At 37.2% G+C, this 18,888-nt stretch overlaps 1 protein-coding gene across 5 annotated transcripts in view; it reads left to right on the plus strand.

The window, feature by feature from the left end:
• The first annotated feature begins 2,200 nt into the window (after nucleotides 1-2,200).
• LOC121375685 (CAP-Gly domain-containing linker protein 4-like) overlaps nucleotides 2,201-18,888 on the plus strand; it is a 70,109-nt gene continuing 53,421 nt past the window's right edge. For 4 of the 5 annotated variants that reach the window (XM_041503262.1, XM_041503264.1, XM_041503263.1 and 1 more), the window contains exon 1: nucleotides 2,201-2,391. In XM_041503262.1, the coding sequence (XP_041359196.1) occupies nucleotides 2,216-2,391 (176 nt within the window). In that variant the 5' untranslated portion in view covers nucleotides 2,201-2,215. Of the gene's footprint in view, nucleotides 2,392-7,086; nucleotides 7,218-18,888 lie in introns of those variants that run through there. The other variant, XM_041503267.1, reaches the window with a different exon arrangement.

Below are 18,888 nucleotides of genomic sequence, written 5' to 3' on the forward strand. Positions count from 1 at the left end.
GTTTAACAAACATTACTTTATATATATATATATGGTAAATGTGCAAAATTTGATTAAATACTTAGTAAATATTGTGCTTGACTACTGATGACTTCCAAAGCCAGAGCAACCAACCCGGACACATGAACATTTTATATGGGTCCGACATCGACTGATTCATCCAGTGCAGGAAATAAACTATATTTCACTGAATCTATATATACACATATCCTTGTACATTGGGACAAAAAACAAGATTCACAATGTCGTTTTTATTTATTTATTCTGTAAAATAGCCGCCACTCCAGCTCTCCAGTTAGCATGTCAAACTGATTTGCTGACAACAGTAACTACTGCCGATTCTTTTACCGAAGTCATTGTTAAAGGCGCATATAGGAAATTTTGAAGGGAGTCGAACATGCAAACTATGGTGTGTGTGTGTGTGTGTGTGTGTGTGTGTGTGTGTGTGTGTGTGTGTTTGTGTGTATGAGAGAGAGAGACAGAGAGACAAGAGTCCATCCATTACAAAATAAAATAACTGACACCATGTCACCAGTCAAATTAACCGCACGTTGCGCAATGTTTGTTGTCATTTAAAGCAACCTTTGATATTTGTGCTCTCGGCTAGGTCCACATCTTGAAATTGTGTTACTATATTTGTCTAACTCGAAATTTTACATTCGTAAATTTAATATCTCGATAGATTTTTCGCTTGTCTTTTGCAATTTACATATTTATATTTTTGTAATTAAATATCTTATTTATTTCGTCACTTTTGTGTAAATTAGTTTTATGATAAATAATATCATTCAGATGACTAGGGTTAAAATTATGTCCGTAGTTTTAAAGGCTGAACCTTTTACCCTGTAGTATCTGTAGTTTTGCTGTGGTCGATTACTGTTAAGATTGGACCCTTTCCGCGTTATATTATTTTACGTTGAATTAAAGGGACATACCCTAGTTTTTAAATACTACAACCTGGGTTGTTTTTTTCACTATTAGAGCCGTTTATGATAACTAAAATCAAACATTACTTATTTGTATTGTTTAGATTATCCATTTCCGTAGAATCGAAGTGTTTCTGGTCGTCCTTTTGTTTTTATTACCAAAAAATGAATTTTTCATATTTTTAAAAACGCACGTGCGTCTGAGAAGTAGCGATTATTGATTCGAGTTCTAGTCTATTTTAAGGATATTAAATTTTACCGGTTTTAATGTCACAGACTCTTCTTTCACTCTGTTGTAACTTTATTCCAATGTGTTACAGGTTTGTAGATTAACTAAACTTAGTGTTAATTTTTTACTAATTCAAACAAGGGTCTGCGCCTTTAAGGAACTGTTCATTATTTGAAACGTTGTTTACTATCGGTGTCTGAAAATCGTAACGATACGAGTTGCTAATGAATATGTACACTCATTTACCATTCGTAAACTTTAAAAAGAGTAGGCCTACAGTTGTTATAAAATGTATGTACGTTAATTCATTAATGTTAAGTATTCAAACTTTTAACGATAAACATATCATCTAAAAGACGTATAAAAGTTTTGTGTAAAATTACTAATACAAAATAAAAATTTCAGTGGCGGATCCAGAAAATCCAATTAGGGGGACTCCAGTGACATGTGACCGAAGGCCATAAACGTTCCCGAAGAGATTCCTCAGATTCTCCAACGTAAACAAAATTAAAAGTTAAATAAAAATATAACTCGCAAAATTTACGGGGGGGGGGGGGGGGGGGGGGGGCATAGATCCGCCACTGAATTTGTAACAGACAATTACTGTTCTTTTTGGTGTCTTGTACAGCTTAAAGAAGAAAGAAGTCTCTTCAGTTGACATTTACAACAAACTTACTGATACAACAAAATATTTAAACTTCAACTCGTGTCAGCCAAAACATACAAAAGTTCCAATTAACTTAGTTTGGTATTACGTATTTATTTAAACAAACACCTACATTGTCCCAAACATTAACTAAACCAATGACATACTTCCTGAACGAATATGTTTGTTAGTGATGTGCAGTTATCTATCGGTTAATCAAGTATTGCGGATTGTGTGTCAAAGGGCGGTTCCACGCGCTGTCACAATGGCGAGGGGAGCAGAAATTAATTATGCCGTTTAAGTCTTCCTATTTTAGTTTTCAAAATATAGGAACATATTAAAGACACGCCCCGACCCCCACCTATGTGCTGATTAGTGGGACGTCCCCTAATGACGTCCTAAGTGACAATTAAGATGGAGCCCCACGATGGCTGCCTGGAACGGCCGTCTGACACTGAGGAAGTGAGAGTGTTCAACGAGGAGCTGCAGGAAATACTACTTGAACAACTTGAGCGCAGTTTACTGGAATTCTACACACTCGAGACCCATGTTGACGGGATGGACGAGTCAGCCAGCGAGGACCCAGATAAGTAAGTCCGTGTCACATACTGTTATATACTGCATGTGTATATATATAATATAAGTTTAAATTTGTTTTTCTTTACCGACACCACTAGTTGATTTATTAATCATTTACTATTGGATGTCAAACATTTGGTAATACTGACATATAGTCTTAGAGAGGAAACCCGCTACATTTTCCCATTTGTAGTAAGGAATATTTTATATGCATCACCCCACAGACAGGATAACATATACTACGGTCTTTGATATACCAGTCGTGGAGTTTCTTGGTGAAACGAAAAATTGCGCAATGAGACCGCAGACAGGGATCGATCCTAGACCGACTGCGCAACAGGCGGGCGTTTTATCAGTAGGTTATGCCCCGTCCGTCATGCATATATCTATATTCAGTGTGTCTTAATTAGTGTTCATAAACGGCGTTGGCCAAATAAGCTGGAGTTTTTTTTCTCACAAATTTCATTTAAAGATTGCCATTTTCTTGTTAATTTTTTCATTAAAATTGTTTTTTAAAATGTAAACATTAAAATAATAAATATTTAGCCTATGTTTAGCCCATGTAAAAGGACACACATAATAAAATATAATCGTTTAAAGACACCCCAGAACAAAATATGCATCGGCTAACTGGTGTCATTCAAAAAGTTAAAGGTTTGGTTTGTTTAACGACACCACTAGAACACATTGATTAATTAATCATCGGCTATTGCGTGTCAAACGTTTGGTTTGTTTAACGACACCACTAGAACACATTGATTAATCAATCATCGGCTATTGCGTGTCAAACGTTTGGTTTGTTTAACGACACCACTAGAACACACTGATTAATTAATCATCGGCTATTGCGTGTCAAACGTTTGGTAATTCAGACATGTAGTCTTAAAAAGGAAACCTACATTTTTCCATTAGTAACAAGAGATCTTTTATAAGCACTTTCCCACAGAAAAGGAAAGCACATACCACGGCCTTTGACCAGTTGGAATGAGAAAAAAACAATCAGTTGAAATGGATTCACCGAGGTGGTTCGATCCTGCGACGCAAGCACCGCAAGCGAGCCCAATGGTAAAACGTTAGTTTGATGCATGGTCGGTCTAGGATCGATTCCCGTCGGACTATTTCTCGTTCCAGCCAGTGCATCACGACTGGTATATCAAATACCGTGGTATGTAGGGTCTCCACGAGTATTCGAGTACTCGAGCACGGATTGAGTCTAGCAAGAATCGGGTCCGTTCGCAGGACTCGAGTACCCGTACAAGGTGGAATACAATGATCAACTATGATACAATACAATACAATACAATACAATACAATAACTTTATTTCCATGTTCATATATGAATAATAAAAATATAGTCTGGTTGACCAGCAAAAATAAAGTACATAAAATATTAATCGCTAACATCAAAAAACTAAACTACAACTCTATCTAATAAAGTACATGTAGTGTAACAGATTCTATTGTCTTTTGTTAGATCTTCGATACTTGGTAAATTAATACAATGGACAATGTAGGACAATAATTTCAGCAGTAGATAATCAACGATATAAGTTACACAATAATTATATGATAATGCGCTAGTTTCTCTTTTCAATCTGGTCGTCCGTCTATCACAACACTGAACATATCAATACAATGGCATGATTTGGCATCTATGTTCAGTGTTGGAATTAAGATGCATAATGCCATTTTACTTTATTCCTTAATCTTATCATCATCTTGTGTAAGTGTCGAGTACTCAGGTCCGGGTCGAGTTTGACCATCGCGGAGGCCCTAGTGGTATGTGCTCTCCTGTCTGTGAGATGATGCATATAAAAGACTCCTTGACACCAAGGGGAAAACCGGTCCTGAACAGAGGAGCCCAGGACAGGCGTGCGCTACAACAGCTTGCTCTGAATGTGCACGTTAAACACTCTGACCTGACTTGACCTTAGGGGAAAAGTGGCGGGTTTCCTCTCTAAGACTATATGCTCTTGTGGTGTCGTTGAACAAAACAAACTTTTTGATATGTAATATTTATGGACATATTTCCAGGCAAAATCTAAATCGCTTTTAAGCGCATATTAAAATGAAGGTCGTGATGAATATTATATCAAAAGTTTATTTTGACTGAAACTCTACACAACATTTAGCTGGAGTGATTGTTGTTGTGTATTTGTCATAACATTGATAGACCTTGGGAAAAGGTCAGAGGTTTGCGTAGTATCAAACCTCTAGTGCGGAAAAGTAAACTGCCGTTAGCATGGTTATAGACTTAGGAGTCGGAAATAGGAGTGTGTGTGTGTGTGGGGGGTACTTGCTAGCTCGGTACTGAAACTGGGATGGCCAAAACATGCGTACCCCCCCCCCCCCTCAGTACGGGCTCCCATTTTGTAGGGGGGGGGGGGGCAGGCTGGCTTTTGCCCTAATGAAACGAAAATGCCCTAATCTTAACATTTATTTATGTTAGCATTACTACCAGACAGGGTTGCAAACGAATCACTACGCATTTTTACATCGAGTACAACTAATTTTGAGGCTAGAGTGATGGAAATACTAGTACATGGTAAAAAGGTCTCAGGTTAGCACATTTTGCCCGAATATCTATAATTTTTGCCCAAATTTGAAGTTTTGCTCCAGCAATAGGTGACTTTTGCTTCCCCCTCCCCCTGTCTCGTACGCTTATTGTATACCCTATGTTTAAAGGGACATTCCTGAGTTTGCTGGAATTTTAAAGATGTTATCGACTAACACAGACGTTTTGACGACTGTAATTACATATCAAATATATTTTTCTGCACGAAATATTAGTGGATGTATATTAAACGTGTTTCTGATCGTTATGATATTTGTACTAGGTTAAATTTCATTTTATTTCCTAAAATATGTTTTTTTCGTACGTACGAAATTATTTGAATACAAACTCCAGTTTGAGCTTCTTACAAATATTAAGACGACCAGACACAGATTGGATATACAGACACTGACATTCTAAACAAGAAAATATATTTAATATGTAAGTTTAATCGTAGAAATATTGTATTAGTCGGAAACATCTTATAATGCAACAAACTCGGGAATGTCCCTTTAAAACTAGACACATAATAACTACCCATTCCCGTTAGATGATGGATCTTCCGATGTCTCTGGTGTTTCGACGTAATGAAATGCCATCAAATCTCTAACACGTTGTGGGAAAAAAGGAAGAAAAGGAAAGAAGGAAATGTTTTATTTAACGACGCACTCAACACATTTTATTTACGGTTATATGGCGTCGGACATATGGTTAAGAACCGCACAAATATTGAGAGAAAACCCGCTGTCGTCACTTCATGGGCTACTCTTTTCGATTAGAAGCAAGGGATCTTTTATATTCACCATCCCACAGACAAGATAGCACATACCACAACCTTCGATACATCAGTCGTGGTGCACTGGCTGGAACGAGAAATAGCCCCTAAAAAGAAGAAAAAATCATGAACATTTTGGTGGAAATGGAAATAATGAGGTAACAGGTTGGATTTATTGAGAACACGTCAAGGCCAGTGTACGTGACTAACGCTTCACTGCATATTATTATGCATACAATCTGTTACCACTTGGCTATGTGATATCCGTTATATAACAGCCAGGCGGTAATTGATTAGGAATAATAATTAAAAAATAAAAATAAAAATAAAAATAAGATAACGCAACAACACTGAGGCTATCCGCTAGCAACACGCACACAATAACAATTTATTATAACAAAATAAATGAAATCTTTATTACAACTTACTCAATATGTCCTTGATTGCATTGAATGTGTAAATAGTATAAAATATTAAAATAACAAAACATTAACGAATGGTTACCTGCACATGTAAACCAGGGGCAACCGCTTTTACAATTTAGCTGTTATTAAATAATAGGCCTGTTGGTTATAAAGGGGTTCGATCAAAGTTGCATAATATATAGGTCAAATGGCAACTTCCGGTTATTATTGTTTTTAACTCAGTAAAATAGGACTATGCCTTGAACTACATTCCCATTAAAAATATTCAATAAATTAATAAAAATAAATAAATAAATTAATTAACTTAGGCCTATAGCTGTGTTCCTGGGTTTCATCCGCGCTAATTTCAAAGTAGCCCGAGTACTCTGACTGTAAGAGAGCTAGACGGACATTTGGACATAAACATGAGAGCGTGTTTATGTCCAAATGTCCGTCTAGCTCTCTTACAGTCAGAGTACTCGGGCTAATTTCAAAGGTGTTGCATCCAAAGTAGGACCAGCTTTGGGGACCCGTTCCTCCTAAACATATTTAATTGCCCCCTTTTGTCCCCCCCTCTTTTAGTTTTTTCATTGGGATGCCCTTATGACGAGTTGGTTCATGTGCCCTTTTCTCCATTAATCCCTCGACAAAAATATTTCCTGGATTTGCCCTACTGATACTATTGTTTTGTTGGATAGGTGACTAGATTTTTCAGTTTACCATCTATTTTTATTCAGAATTTCAGGAGATTACATCGAACAGCAGAAACGCGCATTACAATGTAATAATTATTTGTGAGGTACATTAAGGTGTAGTTGTTTACAACTCACAAATGTGATAAAGCATCCTTAATTTCTGGTCAACTGATTCTCATTGTTATTTATTCGCTATTCCTACACTATTTTCTGTATCGTACAATAAAAAAATCGACTAGGACACCAGTCTAGTTTCACAATACATGTACCAACTTCCGGAGATAGTTGAGTTCCGAACAAAAGAAGTGGAAAGTTCGTTATTTACGTTGGGATTTCTATAAACATGTTATTTGTGGACACTCATCTGATGGTCTGTTGCTGACAGCAAGTGACAGATAAAGACCATGAGGTAAATACTGCTAAATTTAAGTAGTTATATGTATTCGTGTACAATGGCAACAGCTTTGCTTGCCGTGTGTGCAATCTCTTAAAGTAGCACTATCGGTATCATTATTAGTATTGATATAAGTTGAAATAAAAAGATTTTATTGCAGTTTGCATTAGTTGTATAAAAAATTAATTGGTGTGAATCAGGTGTTTGCAGAGAAACGTGAAAATTAACACTTTTTCAATAACTGGAACAGTTCAACAAGTTCATTCCAGTTGTTTATAAACCTTTCACTTTTACTTGTTGCTCAGTCATCAGCCGGGGAAGGGGATGGGGTTGGGGGGGGGGGGGGATGTAGCCCAATGGTAAAGCACTTGCTTGATGCACAGTCGGTCTGGGATCAATCCCTGGTATATTGTCTGCTTTAGGTTGGACTATACCAATTCAAATCCCATAGGCGACCATGTTAACGTTTGTGTTTAAAAACACTATATGCAATATATCAACCAAACTGTGACCCATAAATATCAGTACTACAACCCCTACCTCAAAGTATTAACTGCAGAAAATGGTACCTTTCATGGCTCATTTTCGGTATAACCAGATGTTTCTGCAACACCCCTAGTTTCGCACAAAATTTTAGTACTTTTTTTTACAGGTACCCCATACATGTTCCAAGCACAAGGCTACTTGACACGGTGGTACTACATCAAATAAAATTGCATACATTTTTAGCCCAGATGAAACTAATTTTTTTTACAACCAACACACTCACATTTATAACCAATCACAGGACTTGTGGTGTTAACTTCTCTATCAAAAGTTCGGTACACCTCGAACTTCGACCCAGCCGGAAATTAATTGGTATAGTGCAACCTATACTGATAACATACATGTTTCAAAAGGTGGTGAATCATGTGTTTTTATGACAACCAGGATCTGGTGTCTTCTGACATAAACTGACAACCTCACTGAAACTGTTGTTTCTACAGTGCAACCTAATTTAATGTATACCTCACAAAACACATGTATTTTGTACAGTTTTGTACAAATGCAATATGTCATATTTGAACAAATAATTTAAAAAAAAAAAAATACTCCTGAAGATATTTATTGTCAGATGTGTGTGTGTGCTCAGCTATATATGTAGAGACAGCATGGCTATTCAGAGTACCTCAACTCCTTAAACTTATTCCATTGAAACACATGTACTTGACTGACCCCTAGATTATGAAGACCTCAATAGGCACATCAAAGAAATATCAGTATTAAAAAAATACAATGTCTGAGGAAGGGAAAACCAACATGACTGCATCTGTATGAAGTAATGACTTAATGTCCTGCACATCACTGTTGGAAGAAAATCCTGTATGCTGAGTGTGGGCATCTTCAAGTTACCATGTGCGGGAATTTCAAATCCATCAGCTATGCAGATTTTCAAATTGGACCATCAAAACCATTGGCAGCCACCAATATTCCTGACTATATTTTATGTATACCCTACTGTAGTTGGAGGTTTTAAAAATTTGTGATATCTGGAATTATCATGCAGCTTTCGCATATTTATTTTTGATTCATTACTAAAAAAACCTGTTTTTAAGTGACATAATTACCCGAACATCTATTTTATTGCATTATTTTCTAATCCAGATCAATACAATATGTATATTGGATGTATTCCTACAATCTGTAATCCAGCATATCATTTAGCTATTAACATTGGATAATACAGCATTACAATAAAATAAATCATCAAATTACACCAAGGTAGATAATCAAATCTGGAAAAATTGGTTCCAAATCTAGTATACACTCAAAATACACTTCATGGGAGCAAACTAAGTGATTATTTTAAAAAAAGATTTGATCTGGAGACCTAAAGGTATGTTTAACAAGCTTATTGTTATGTATAAATGAGAACAGAAGGCACAATAGTGACAAAAATGTTAATTATGGCTTTGGTAAAAAAATTCTTCAAAGTAAAAAAATGTTTCCCCTAAAACTACAAATGTGTCTAAAATATGACTTAGCACCCTATAAATATGCCAAAAGGACAATAAAAATCAAGGTCTTTAAAAAGTTAAGCTATCAGAAGTACACACATGAAACATTAACTATGTTTATAGAAGTTAAAGACATTATCCCAATATTGGCACATGTTATTTTTAATATAAAAATAAATTGCTATTAAAATCTAAGTTCAGACTGCCTAGATATATTAACATATTTAAGAGCAGTTGTATATGGCAAGTCAAACACCATGTAAATAAGAACATTCAAATCTGTATAGTATGAATTATAGGCCAAAACCAACTTTTCCTCAGTGCTAATTTTTGTTCAAACTCCATTCAGAGCTATGTACAGTAATTATTGTCAAGGTCAAGGTCATTGTGAACTTGCATGGCCGAGTGACGGCTAATTAATCAAATAGTGTAGTTTAATTTAATTAAATCACAAAAATCATAATCTTTTTTATTATGCACTGAATATGTGCTATAGGTTGGACTATACCAATTCAAATCCCATAGGCGACCATGTTAAACGTTTGTGTTTAAAAACACTATATGCAATATATCAACCAAACTGTGACCCATAAATATCAGTACTACAACCCCTACCTCAAAGTATTAACTGCAGAAAATGGTACCTTTCATGGCTCATTTTCGGTATAACCAGATGTTTCTGCAACACCCCTAGTTTCGCACAAAATTTTAGTACTTTTTTTTTACAGGTACCCCATACATGTTCCAAGCACAAGGCTACTTGACACGGTGGTACTACATCAAATAAAATTGCATACATTTTTAGCCCAGATGAAACTAATTTTTTTTACAACCAACACACTCACATTTATAACCAATCACAGGACTTGTGGTGTTAACTTCTCTATCAAAAGTTCGGTACACCTCGAACTTCGACCCAGCCGGAAATTAATTGGTATAGTGCAACATTTAGCACATACCACATCTGGTATATCAAAGATTTCTGCCAGAGGGTAAAAGTTAACTAAAACAGGTATGGCACCATACCCAAATGTTATTGCAGATTTTATTTTTTTAAAGTTAACCTTTTGACAAAATGAATGACTTTTCATTACTGTAGGATTTTCTTAACCTTAACCCAGACCGGTATCTAATTTCAAAAGATTTCATGTAGTAAAGGCACTTATGATCTGTTTTGTTTATAAAATTATTTTCTTCCCCTTTTATTAAGGCCAAAAAAAAAGAAAGTTTGTTTCAGGTAACATGGCCAAAAAAAGTAGGGTAGGTAGGTAGGATTTTTTATTTTTTATATTATTTTTTTTTTTTTTAGTTCAAAGGTTACCCTACCTTAAATGTGTTTGCCAGAGAAAAACTCAGTCTCAAGACGAAAGATATAAAGGCAAACTGTCTGAAAAATCTTAGTTTATTCTTTGCAGCCAGAGAGAAATAAAAACAATTTCACTGTCAATGTCAGTTTTAAGTTTCACTTGCCATTTTCAAAAGACAGGAAAACAAAAAAAATTTCAAACTATTCCTTTCACCAATAAAAGTCAGTAGATGACTGCACAGAAACTTCACAGCTTTGTCCAGTTTTGTCAGAGGATGACTGCACAAATTTGTCCAAGTTGGTCAATAGATGTTTGCACAAAAAGTTCACAGATTTATCCAATCAGTAGATGACTGCACAAAAACTTCACAGATTTGTCCAACTTGTATTGGAAATAACAAAACAATACTAATTTTGTGTGCAATTTACAAATCAATCGGCTTAGAAATGAATAACTTGTAGTAAATTTCATAGTAATAAAAAAGACGTTCCTAGCTCGAGTACTCTGACTGTAAGAGAGCTAGACAGACATTTGGACATAAATAATGAGAGCGTGTTTATGTTCAAATGACCGTCTAGCTCTCTTACAGTCAGAGTACTTGGGCTAAGGCGTTCCCTGTGGGACGGACTTATAGTTTTAATGTTTATTAGCCTATTGAACGGACCCATGCTAAAATCACGCAAATTAATTTATTCCCAATTAACTGAAACACTGAAATAAATGTGAACTGTTTAATGTTTGTGGTTATTCTTGAATATTCCGTTTATTTAATTATTACCCATGCTCAGCAGTTGATAGGCCTATCTACATCACTGGCGTAGGAAGCGGGGAAGGGGGTACTTTGTAGCAGCATCGATGGTTTATATATTAATTTTATACGTGTGTGTACCCACCCACCCCACTTTTTGGTATCTTCCTACAGGCTACACCCGTGTATATTAACAAATTCTGGGTACTAGGCCTAAGCAGTAGCCAACAACGAAAATTGTACCACGTCTTCTTCAAATGACCTTCACCTCTGCATGCGGGAAAAAACGCGATAAATTGTAGTTTGTGCATGTGGTATCGAGAAATCCTTGATTGTTTTGTTGAGATCGCACGTTGTTTTTGGAAAATAAACCTACAATGTATGAGATGACTGGAGTTATGATAATAAGATATATTTTCCTCTATAGGCCTACAGTATTTAACAGTTTGTAATAAAAGCCGTTTTTACCGGCCTCGGTGGCGTCGTGGCAGGCCATCGGTCTACAGGCTGGTAGGTACTGGGTTCGGATCCCAGTCGAGGCATGGGATTTTTAATCCAGATACCGACTCCAAACCCTGAGTGAGTGCTCCGCAAGGCTCAATGGGTAGGTGTAAACCACTTGCACCGACCAGTGATCCATAACTGGTTCAACAAAGGCCATGGTTTGTGCTATCCTGCCTGTGGGAAGCGCAAATAAAAGATCCCTTGCTGCCTGTCGTAAAGAAGAGTAGCCTATGTGGCGACAGCGGGTTTCCTCTAAAAACAGTGTCAGAATGACCATATGTTTGACATCCAATAGCCGATGATAAGATTAAAAATCAATGTGCTCTAGTGGCGTCGTTAAATAAAACAAACTTTACTTTTTTTAAAAGCCGTTTAATGGCCACACACGTTACCGTACTGTCATGCGATCTCGTGTGTCACCAATTACCGTGGTACCTAATAAGAGCACGTGCTATTAACAGTGTTCTACACTTGGTTTTATAACTTACTCTTCTTTGGCTAGTGGACAAACAAAATTTACTAGCCAAGCTTAAAATGTTACTAGCCACAGTGCGACACTACTCATTTTGTATCATTTATGAATGTGTTATAAGTATCTGGATTGTTTTCGCCAAATTACTAAAATCAACGATGAGTTCCAAATTGTACCGACAATTAATACGGAATTCACAGTGATTAATCGGACAACTTCGTAAATAGTGAAATGTTCCGACTGCACAATGATGTCAACAAATTTCATTTGTTTTCGCTGCTAGGACTCTGAATGCACATGGCAAATAATTTAATACTTAAACATTTTTGGAGTCAGTCGCCAGATGACGACGATATTAAATTCAGTCAGTCGCCACGCCAACATTTTGGTCACAACGTAGAACACTGGTTAATGATTCCAATTTCAAACAAATTAGTTATGCTCATATTCATTCAACGTCCAGGCATGTCTAGTCTGGGTCCAGTTTCTAACAACACCAGTGATTGGGTCCAGGGCACGGCGTAAGAAGGTGCCAAAAAGTGGGGTGGGGGTGTATAAAAACCATCGCTGCTGCCCCCCACGCACACACACCCCTCAACCTCCATTTAACACACACACACACACACACACTGACGTGTAAGAGTTGTCCTACTTGAGTACTTCTGTCGTCTGCTTTGTCGATCCGTGACCACAACTTCTCTGTGCGCTTCCCCCCACACCACCTCACCCCAGCAGAAAAAAAAAAGTTCAGGGTCGGTGGCAAAATTTAGGGTCGGTCGGGTGACCGGAAACAAACAATTTTTGTTTGTTTGCCTAATCATAGTATTTTGTCTGAAATGAGCTATTAACTTAATATTTTTTTAAAGAACTTAAACATTTGTCACCAGGCACTGCAAAAATATGCTCCTCCTTTTTGTTTATTAGACCCCCATGTACATTGGTGGTGGGAGTAACTCTTAACAGAATCACCCAAAATGACATGTATTATGTGTTTAGTCATGATAACTATATAATTCTAAACAGGCTTATAAACATATTTTACATCTTCCCCTATTTTAAACAAACACCTCCATATTACTCATGTCTGTCTTTTGTTCCTTTCTCTGTTTGTCTACATTGATTGTTTTAAATTATGTTATAATAGGTATTTATTAAATTAACACTACAATAAATTAAGTCTAGACATAATAGAGCTGGAACACCCCCCCCCCCCCCACCAAAGAACAAACAAAACCTGCACCAATACCCAAACATTTGTCATGACCCATAGCTATTACTCTCCTACCATTAATTACTGCTTGTTTGTGGAATTTTCTTCAAGAGGGTGGATTGATATGACATAATCTAACAATGTCATCATCACGACATGCACTATGGTATAACACACTCATCATGACATCAGATTAATTATGTCACATACTTAGGAGGCTTCCACCTCTCTTGAAGAGTATTCCACAAAAAAGCGAAATGGCAGATGGTGAAAATAGCATTTTTTGTGCTAGGTGATCTTAACCAAGTCAATATAGGTGATATTGTTTGAGTCTACTCGCTTGACCCATTGGGCTATTTCTCGTTCCAGCCAGTGCACCACGACTGGTATATTAAAGGCCGTGGTATGTGCTATCCTGTCTGTGGGATGGTGCATATAAAAGATTCCTTGCTACTATGAGAAAATGTAGCGGGTTTCCTATCTGAGACTATGTCAAAATTACCAAATGTTTGACATCCAATAGCCGATGATTACTAAATCAATGTGCTCTAGTGGTGTTGTTAAACAAAACAAACTTTGGTTTTGTTTTCAGTCTAATATGTACAATCCATGTCAATGTAATGTTTTTTTTCACGATTTATGTTTGGATAAAAAGTGGAGAAAATCTAATGGTAATTAAAGATAGGACTAATTTATCGTAGTTGTTAACAGTTTGGTTTGGACTTTAGTCTGTAGTTGTGGTAACCTGTACATAGTTGCCATACACTATGCTTATTTCGATGCCTGCAAGACACATATCAGGATTACAATAAAAAAACAATGGTTACCTTATATATAGAGTGAAAGCTGTATAAACCGGACCTTGAACAAACCGGAATCCTGTCAATACCAGCCATGTTTCATGATCCCAAATGTTTTAAATTCTAAAATGCAAAACTCCAAACACCAGATCCTGTTTAAATTGGATAAATATTAAATTCACGACATGATCCGGGGTTAGACCTGTTTCACTGTATATATATATATATATATACTCTGTAAAAAAAGAAACACATAGGTGATAGGGAAAGAAGAAAAGTGTTTCATTTTACAAAATATGTGGGTTTTTTACAATGTTGCTGAATGACCATGTTTGTTAGTGTTCCTGGAATGGGACAGCATGCCCAAATGCACTCTCAAACAAATTTAACGCACGTTGTGCGACAATTGCAGGAAATCGGCGTGAAATGGTCAGATTTTGGCGAATGCACGTGAAACTCGGGGGGAAAAGATTGGGGTAGTGATGGGTATTTAAAGCTGCAATGCTCGCAATGATGCTTCATTTCCATTTTGACATAGATGAGTTACAAGATGCCAAGACTAAGCCTGCCGAATTGAAACATTGCAATAGTTAGATGAATCGCAGTCAGCAGTCGCACGCCACATGAACATCCATCAGAGAACCATTTCATGTCTCTGGGACAGGTACCAGCAGTTTTAGTCAGCTGAAGACCGGCCCAGAAGTGGAAGACCTTGCATAACAACTGCAGCACAAGATCGCTACATCCGGGTTCTGCACTTGCATCACCGAACTGCCACAGCAATGAACACTGCTGCACGCATACCTGGTTTGAGAAGGGTATCTGCACAAACCATTCGGAACCGACTTCGAGAAGCTGGTTTACAGGCTAGGAGGCCATATGTTGGCCCCGTCCTGCGACGTCATCATCGACATTTATGTGTTCGCTGGTGCACAAATGTACAGGGGTGGAATTTGTGAAACTGCTGGCGAGTATGGTTCAGCGCTGAGTCATGTTTCCTTTTACAGCGACGTGATGGACGACAACATGTTTACAGACGCCGCAATGAATGTTTTGCCAACAACTGCGTCACCCAAGTTGACAGATTCGGTGGAGAGAGTGTTATGATGTGGGGAGCCACCTCATACACCGGCAGAAGTGAACTTGTGTTTGTACAAGGCAACCTGACAGCTGTACACTACTGGGATGAAATTCTTCGCAGTCACATGCTTCCCATTTTGGATCGACAGAAAGAACTCTTTCAGCAGGACATTGCCAGGCCGCATACGGCACGTGTAACAATGGATTTCCTACAGAATGAGAACATTAATGTGCTGCCATGGCCATCAAGATCGTCAGATCTTACCCCCATTGAACATCTATGGGACGAACTGGACAGACCTGTACACCACCGTGACCCGAAGCCTCAGACGCTTCCGCAACTATCACATGCACTGCAGGAAGAATGGGCTAGGATTCCACGTGCCCGGATTCAGAGACTCATTCAGTCTATGCCAAGGAGATGTTGCGCAGTGATTGCTGCTGCTGGTGGCCACACAAGGTACTGATTTCAGTGCCCTCGTGCGATGCTGTTTGGTGATGAAAATGCCTCCACTACCATCAGTCCATAGCAAGAATATTGTCACATACTCATGTCAAAGTTTACTGTGATACGATCATAAATAACAAAATTATGCCACTTTGTATTAAAAAGATAATTCCATGAATATTTTGCCTATGCGTTTCTTTTTGACAGACTAAAAATTATTAATGCTTGAATATTACAGTTTGGCACAATTAGGTTTATGCCTTTAGATTTTTTTTCAACTTATTTTCGTGCTTATATCCAATTAAAGTTCAAGCACACTGTCCTGGACCTGGACACACACACCTCAGCTATCTGGGCTGTCTGTCAGGAACATTGAGTTAGTTGTTAATTGTTAGTGGTCAGTGAGAGAGAAGAGGGTGTAGTGGTCTTACACCTCCCAATGAGTCATTAAGACTCGCTCTGGGTGGGAGTCAGTACCTACCAGGACATTCAGTTAGTTGTTAATTGTTAGTGGTCAGTGAGAGAGAAGAGGGTGTAGTGGTCTTACACCTACCCAATGAGTCATTAAGACTCGCTCTGGGTGGGAGCCGGTACCGAGTTTTGAACTCTTTCGAACTCTGTACCTACCAAGGGGCTGGATTTAGCTTAGTCGGTTGAGTGCTTGCCTGAAGTGCTTGCATTGCAGGATCGAACCACCTCAGTGAACCACAACTGGAAACTGCAAACAGGATAGCACATACCACATACTTTGATATACCAGTTGTGGTGCACTGGCTGAAACTAGAAATAGCCCAGTGGGCCCACTGACAGGGATTGATCCTAGACCGAACGTGCATCAAGCAGGCATTTTACCTCTGGGATATGCCCCCACCCGAGATGTATGTGTAGTGCAAAGCAAAGAGATTAGGAAGATTGTGTACGCCAGCAAAGCTCGAAATTCAGTTTTTGAATTTGGAAGCAATTTAAAAAAATTACTCTTGAAATTTGACTCCTTATGAAACTAATTATGTAACTTTTTTAACAACAATATGAAAAGCTTGTGATAAAGCATGTATATAAACTTATGATTATTATCACTTTTAAAAATGAGGAATTCTGCATATATCTAATAAACTCTTAAAAAAATAAGATGGAAACCAAAAGCTGCATGTGATTTTGATTATGTTAAGAAGCATGTTGTGCAGTTTAAATGGCATTAATTTGCTGCCCTGTTCCTTGTGTTACATTTCATCTTTCTTTGTGCTATACACTGGCATAGGAAGTGTGTGTGTGTGTTGGGGGGGGGGGGGGGGGGGGGCCTGGCAAGGGGAGCATGTGCCCCTCACTTTTTAGATATTTTGCTTTATATTTGCTTTATAATAGTGTAAAAGTGTGTAAATTTAAAAGTGTGCCCCCCAACCCCAGTTTTTGGCACCTTCTTACGCCACTGCTATATAGTCGCCAACATTTAAATTTAATGTCCTAGTGATTTTGAAACTCTTCAGCTAGATCTGTGATGTTAGATTAAATATATAAAAACCACTTTAGGAATTCTTGGCGGCCATAAAATTAGTTTTTAACACTGCTGCAGCCCCATTGTCACATAAAGGGGATAATAATAATATATGACTGTAAGTCCTAATATAACCTGGCAATGCTGTGACGTTTTGAATTAGTTTTTAACACTGCTGCAGCCCCATTGTCACATAAAGGGGATAATAATAATATATGACTGTAAGTCCTAATATAACCTGGCAATGCTGTGACGTTTTGAATTAGTTTTTAACACTGCTGCAGCCCCATTGTCACATAAAGGGGATAATAATAATATATGACTGTAAGTCCTAATATAACCTGGCAATGCTGTGACGTTTTGAATTAGTTTTTAACACTGCTGCAGCCCCATTGTCACATAAAGGGGATAATAATAATATATGACTGTAAGTCCTAATATAACCTGGCAATGCTGTGACATTTTGAATTAGTTTTTAACACTGCTGCAGCCCCATTGTCACATAAAGGGGATAATAATAATATATGACTGTAAGTCCTAATATAACCTGGCAATGCTGTGACGTTTTGAATTAGTTTTTAACACTGCTGCAGCCCCATTGTCACATAAAGGGGATAATAATAATATATGACTGTAAGTCCTAATATAACCTGGCAATGCTGTGACGTTTTGAAAAAGGTTTTAACACTGCTGCAGCCCCATTGTCACATAAAGGGGATAATAATTAATATATGACTAAGTCCTAGTATAACCTGGCAATGCTGTGACGTTTTGAATTAGTTTTTAACACTGCTGCAGCCCCATTGTCACATAAAGGGGATAATAATAATATATGACTGTAAGTCCTAGTATAACCTGGCAATGCTGTGACGTTTTGAATTTTGTGTAGCATTTATTTTTAGGGCTAGCTCTGGCACTTGCCATATTCACTTGTTGCGAATTTAAAAAAACAATTGGCACATTTTATTTTAATTTGGTAAAATAATGTTTTGTAATAATTGATATTTTGTTAGAAAATAACTGGATTTTTGCAATTTAACAGATAATTTGACAAATTAAACTCATCTTTTACACATTAATTTGAAAAAATGCCATGGAGACCCATTTTTCCTTAATTGTCATAGTTGCTAATGTGTACTTGTAAATGAAACATGTTATTTATAAATATAAAAGGTTCAAAGACTAAGAGGATAGAGTCAAGGATTATGAATGGGGAGAACAGATTAAATAAAACCTTACTAAATAAGATAATGCAATGGAAAAAGGTGGAATGGAACTATTGAACAGTTACCAAATGTTTGACATCCAATAGCCGATGATTAATTAATTAATTTGCTCTAGTCATGTCATTAAACAAAACAAACAAACTTTCTATTGAACAGAATAAAATGTAAAGATAACAAAAATTACAAGTAAGAAAGTAACAGTGAGAAGAAAAGAAATAAGGAAATAAATTGTGGGAGATTATTCTCACATTCAATGCTACCTACCCGTGGGATAAAACCAGACTTGCTTGATTAAATCTCTTTCTGTGAGTGCGCTGTAGAAAGGAGTAATGAATGGGTATTGTTTGACTGGTTTACCTCAGTGTATTAATATCACCAGGATTGTGTGAAAAACCCGTATGG

Source organism: Gigantopelta aegis, chromosome 6 (genome assembly GCF_016097555.1).
Source record: "Gigantopelta aegis isolate Gae_Host chromosome 6, Gae_host_genome, whole genome shotgun sequence".
Classification (NCBI taxonomy): domain Eukaryota; kingdom Metazoa; phylum Mollusca; class Gastropoda; order Neomphalida; family Peltospiridae; genus Gigantopelta; species Gigantopelta aegis.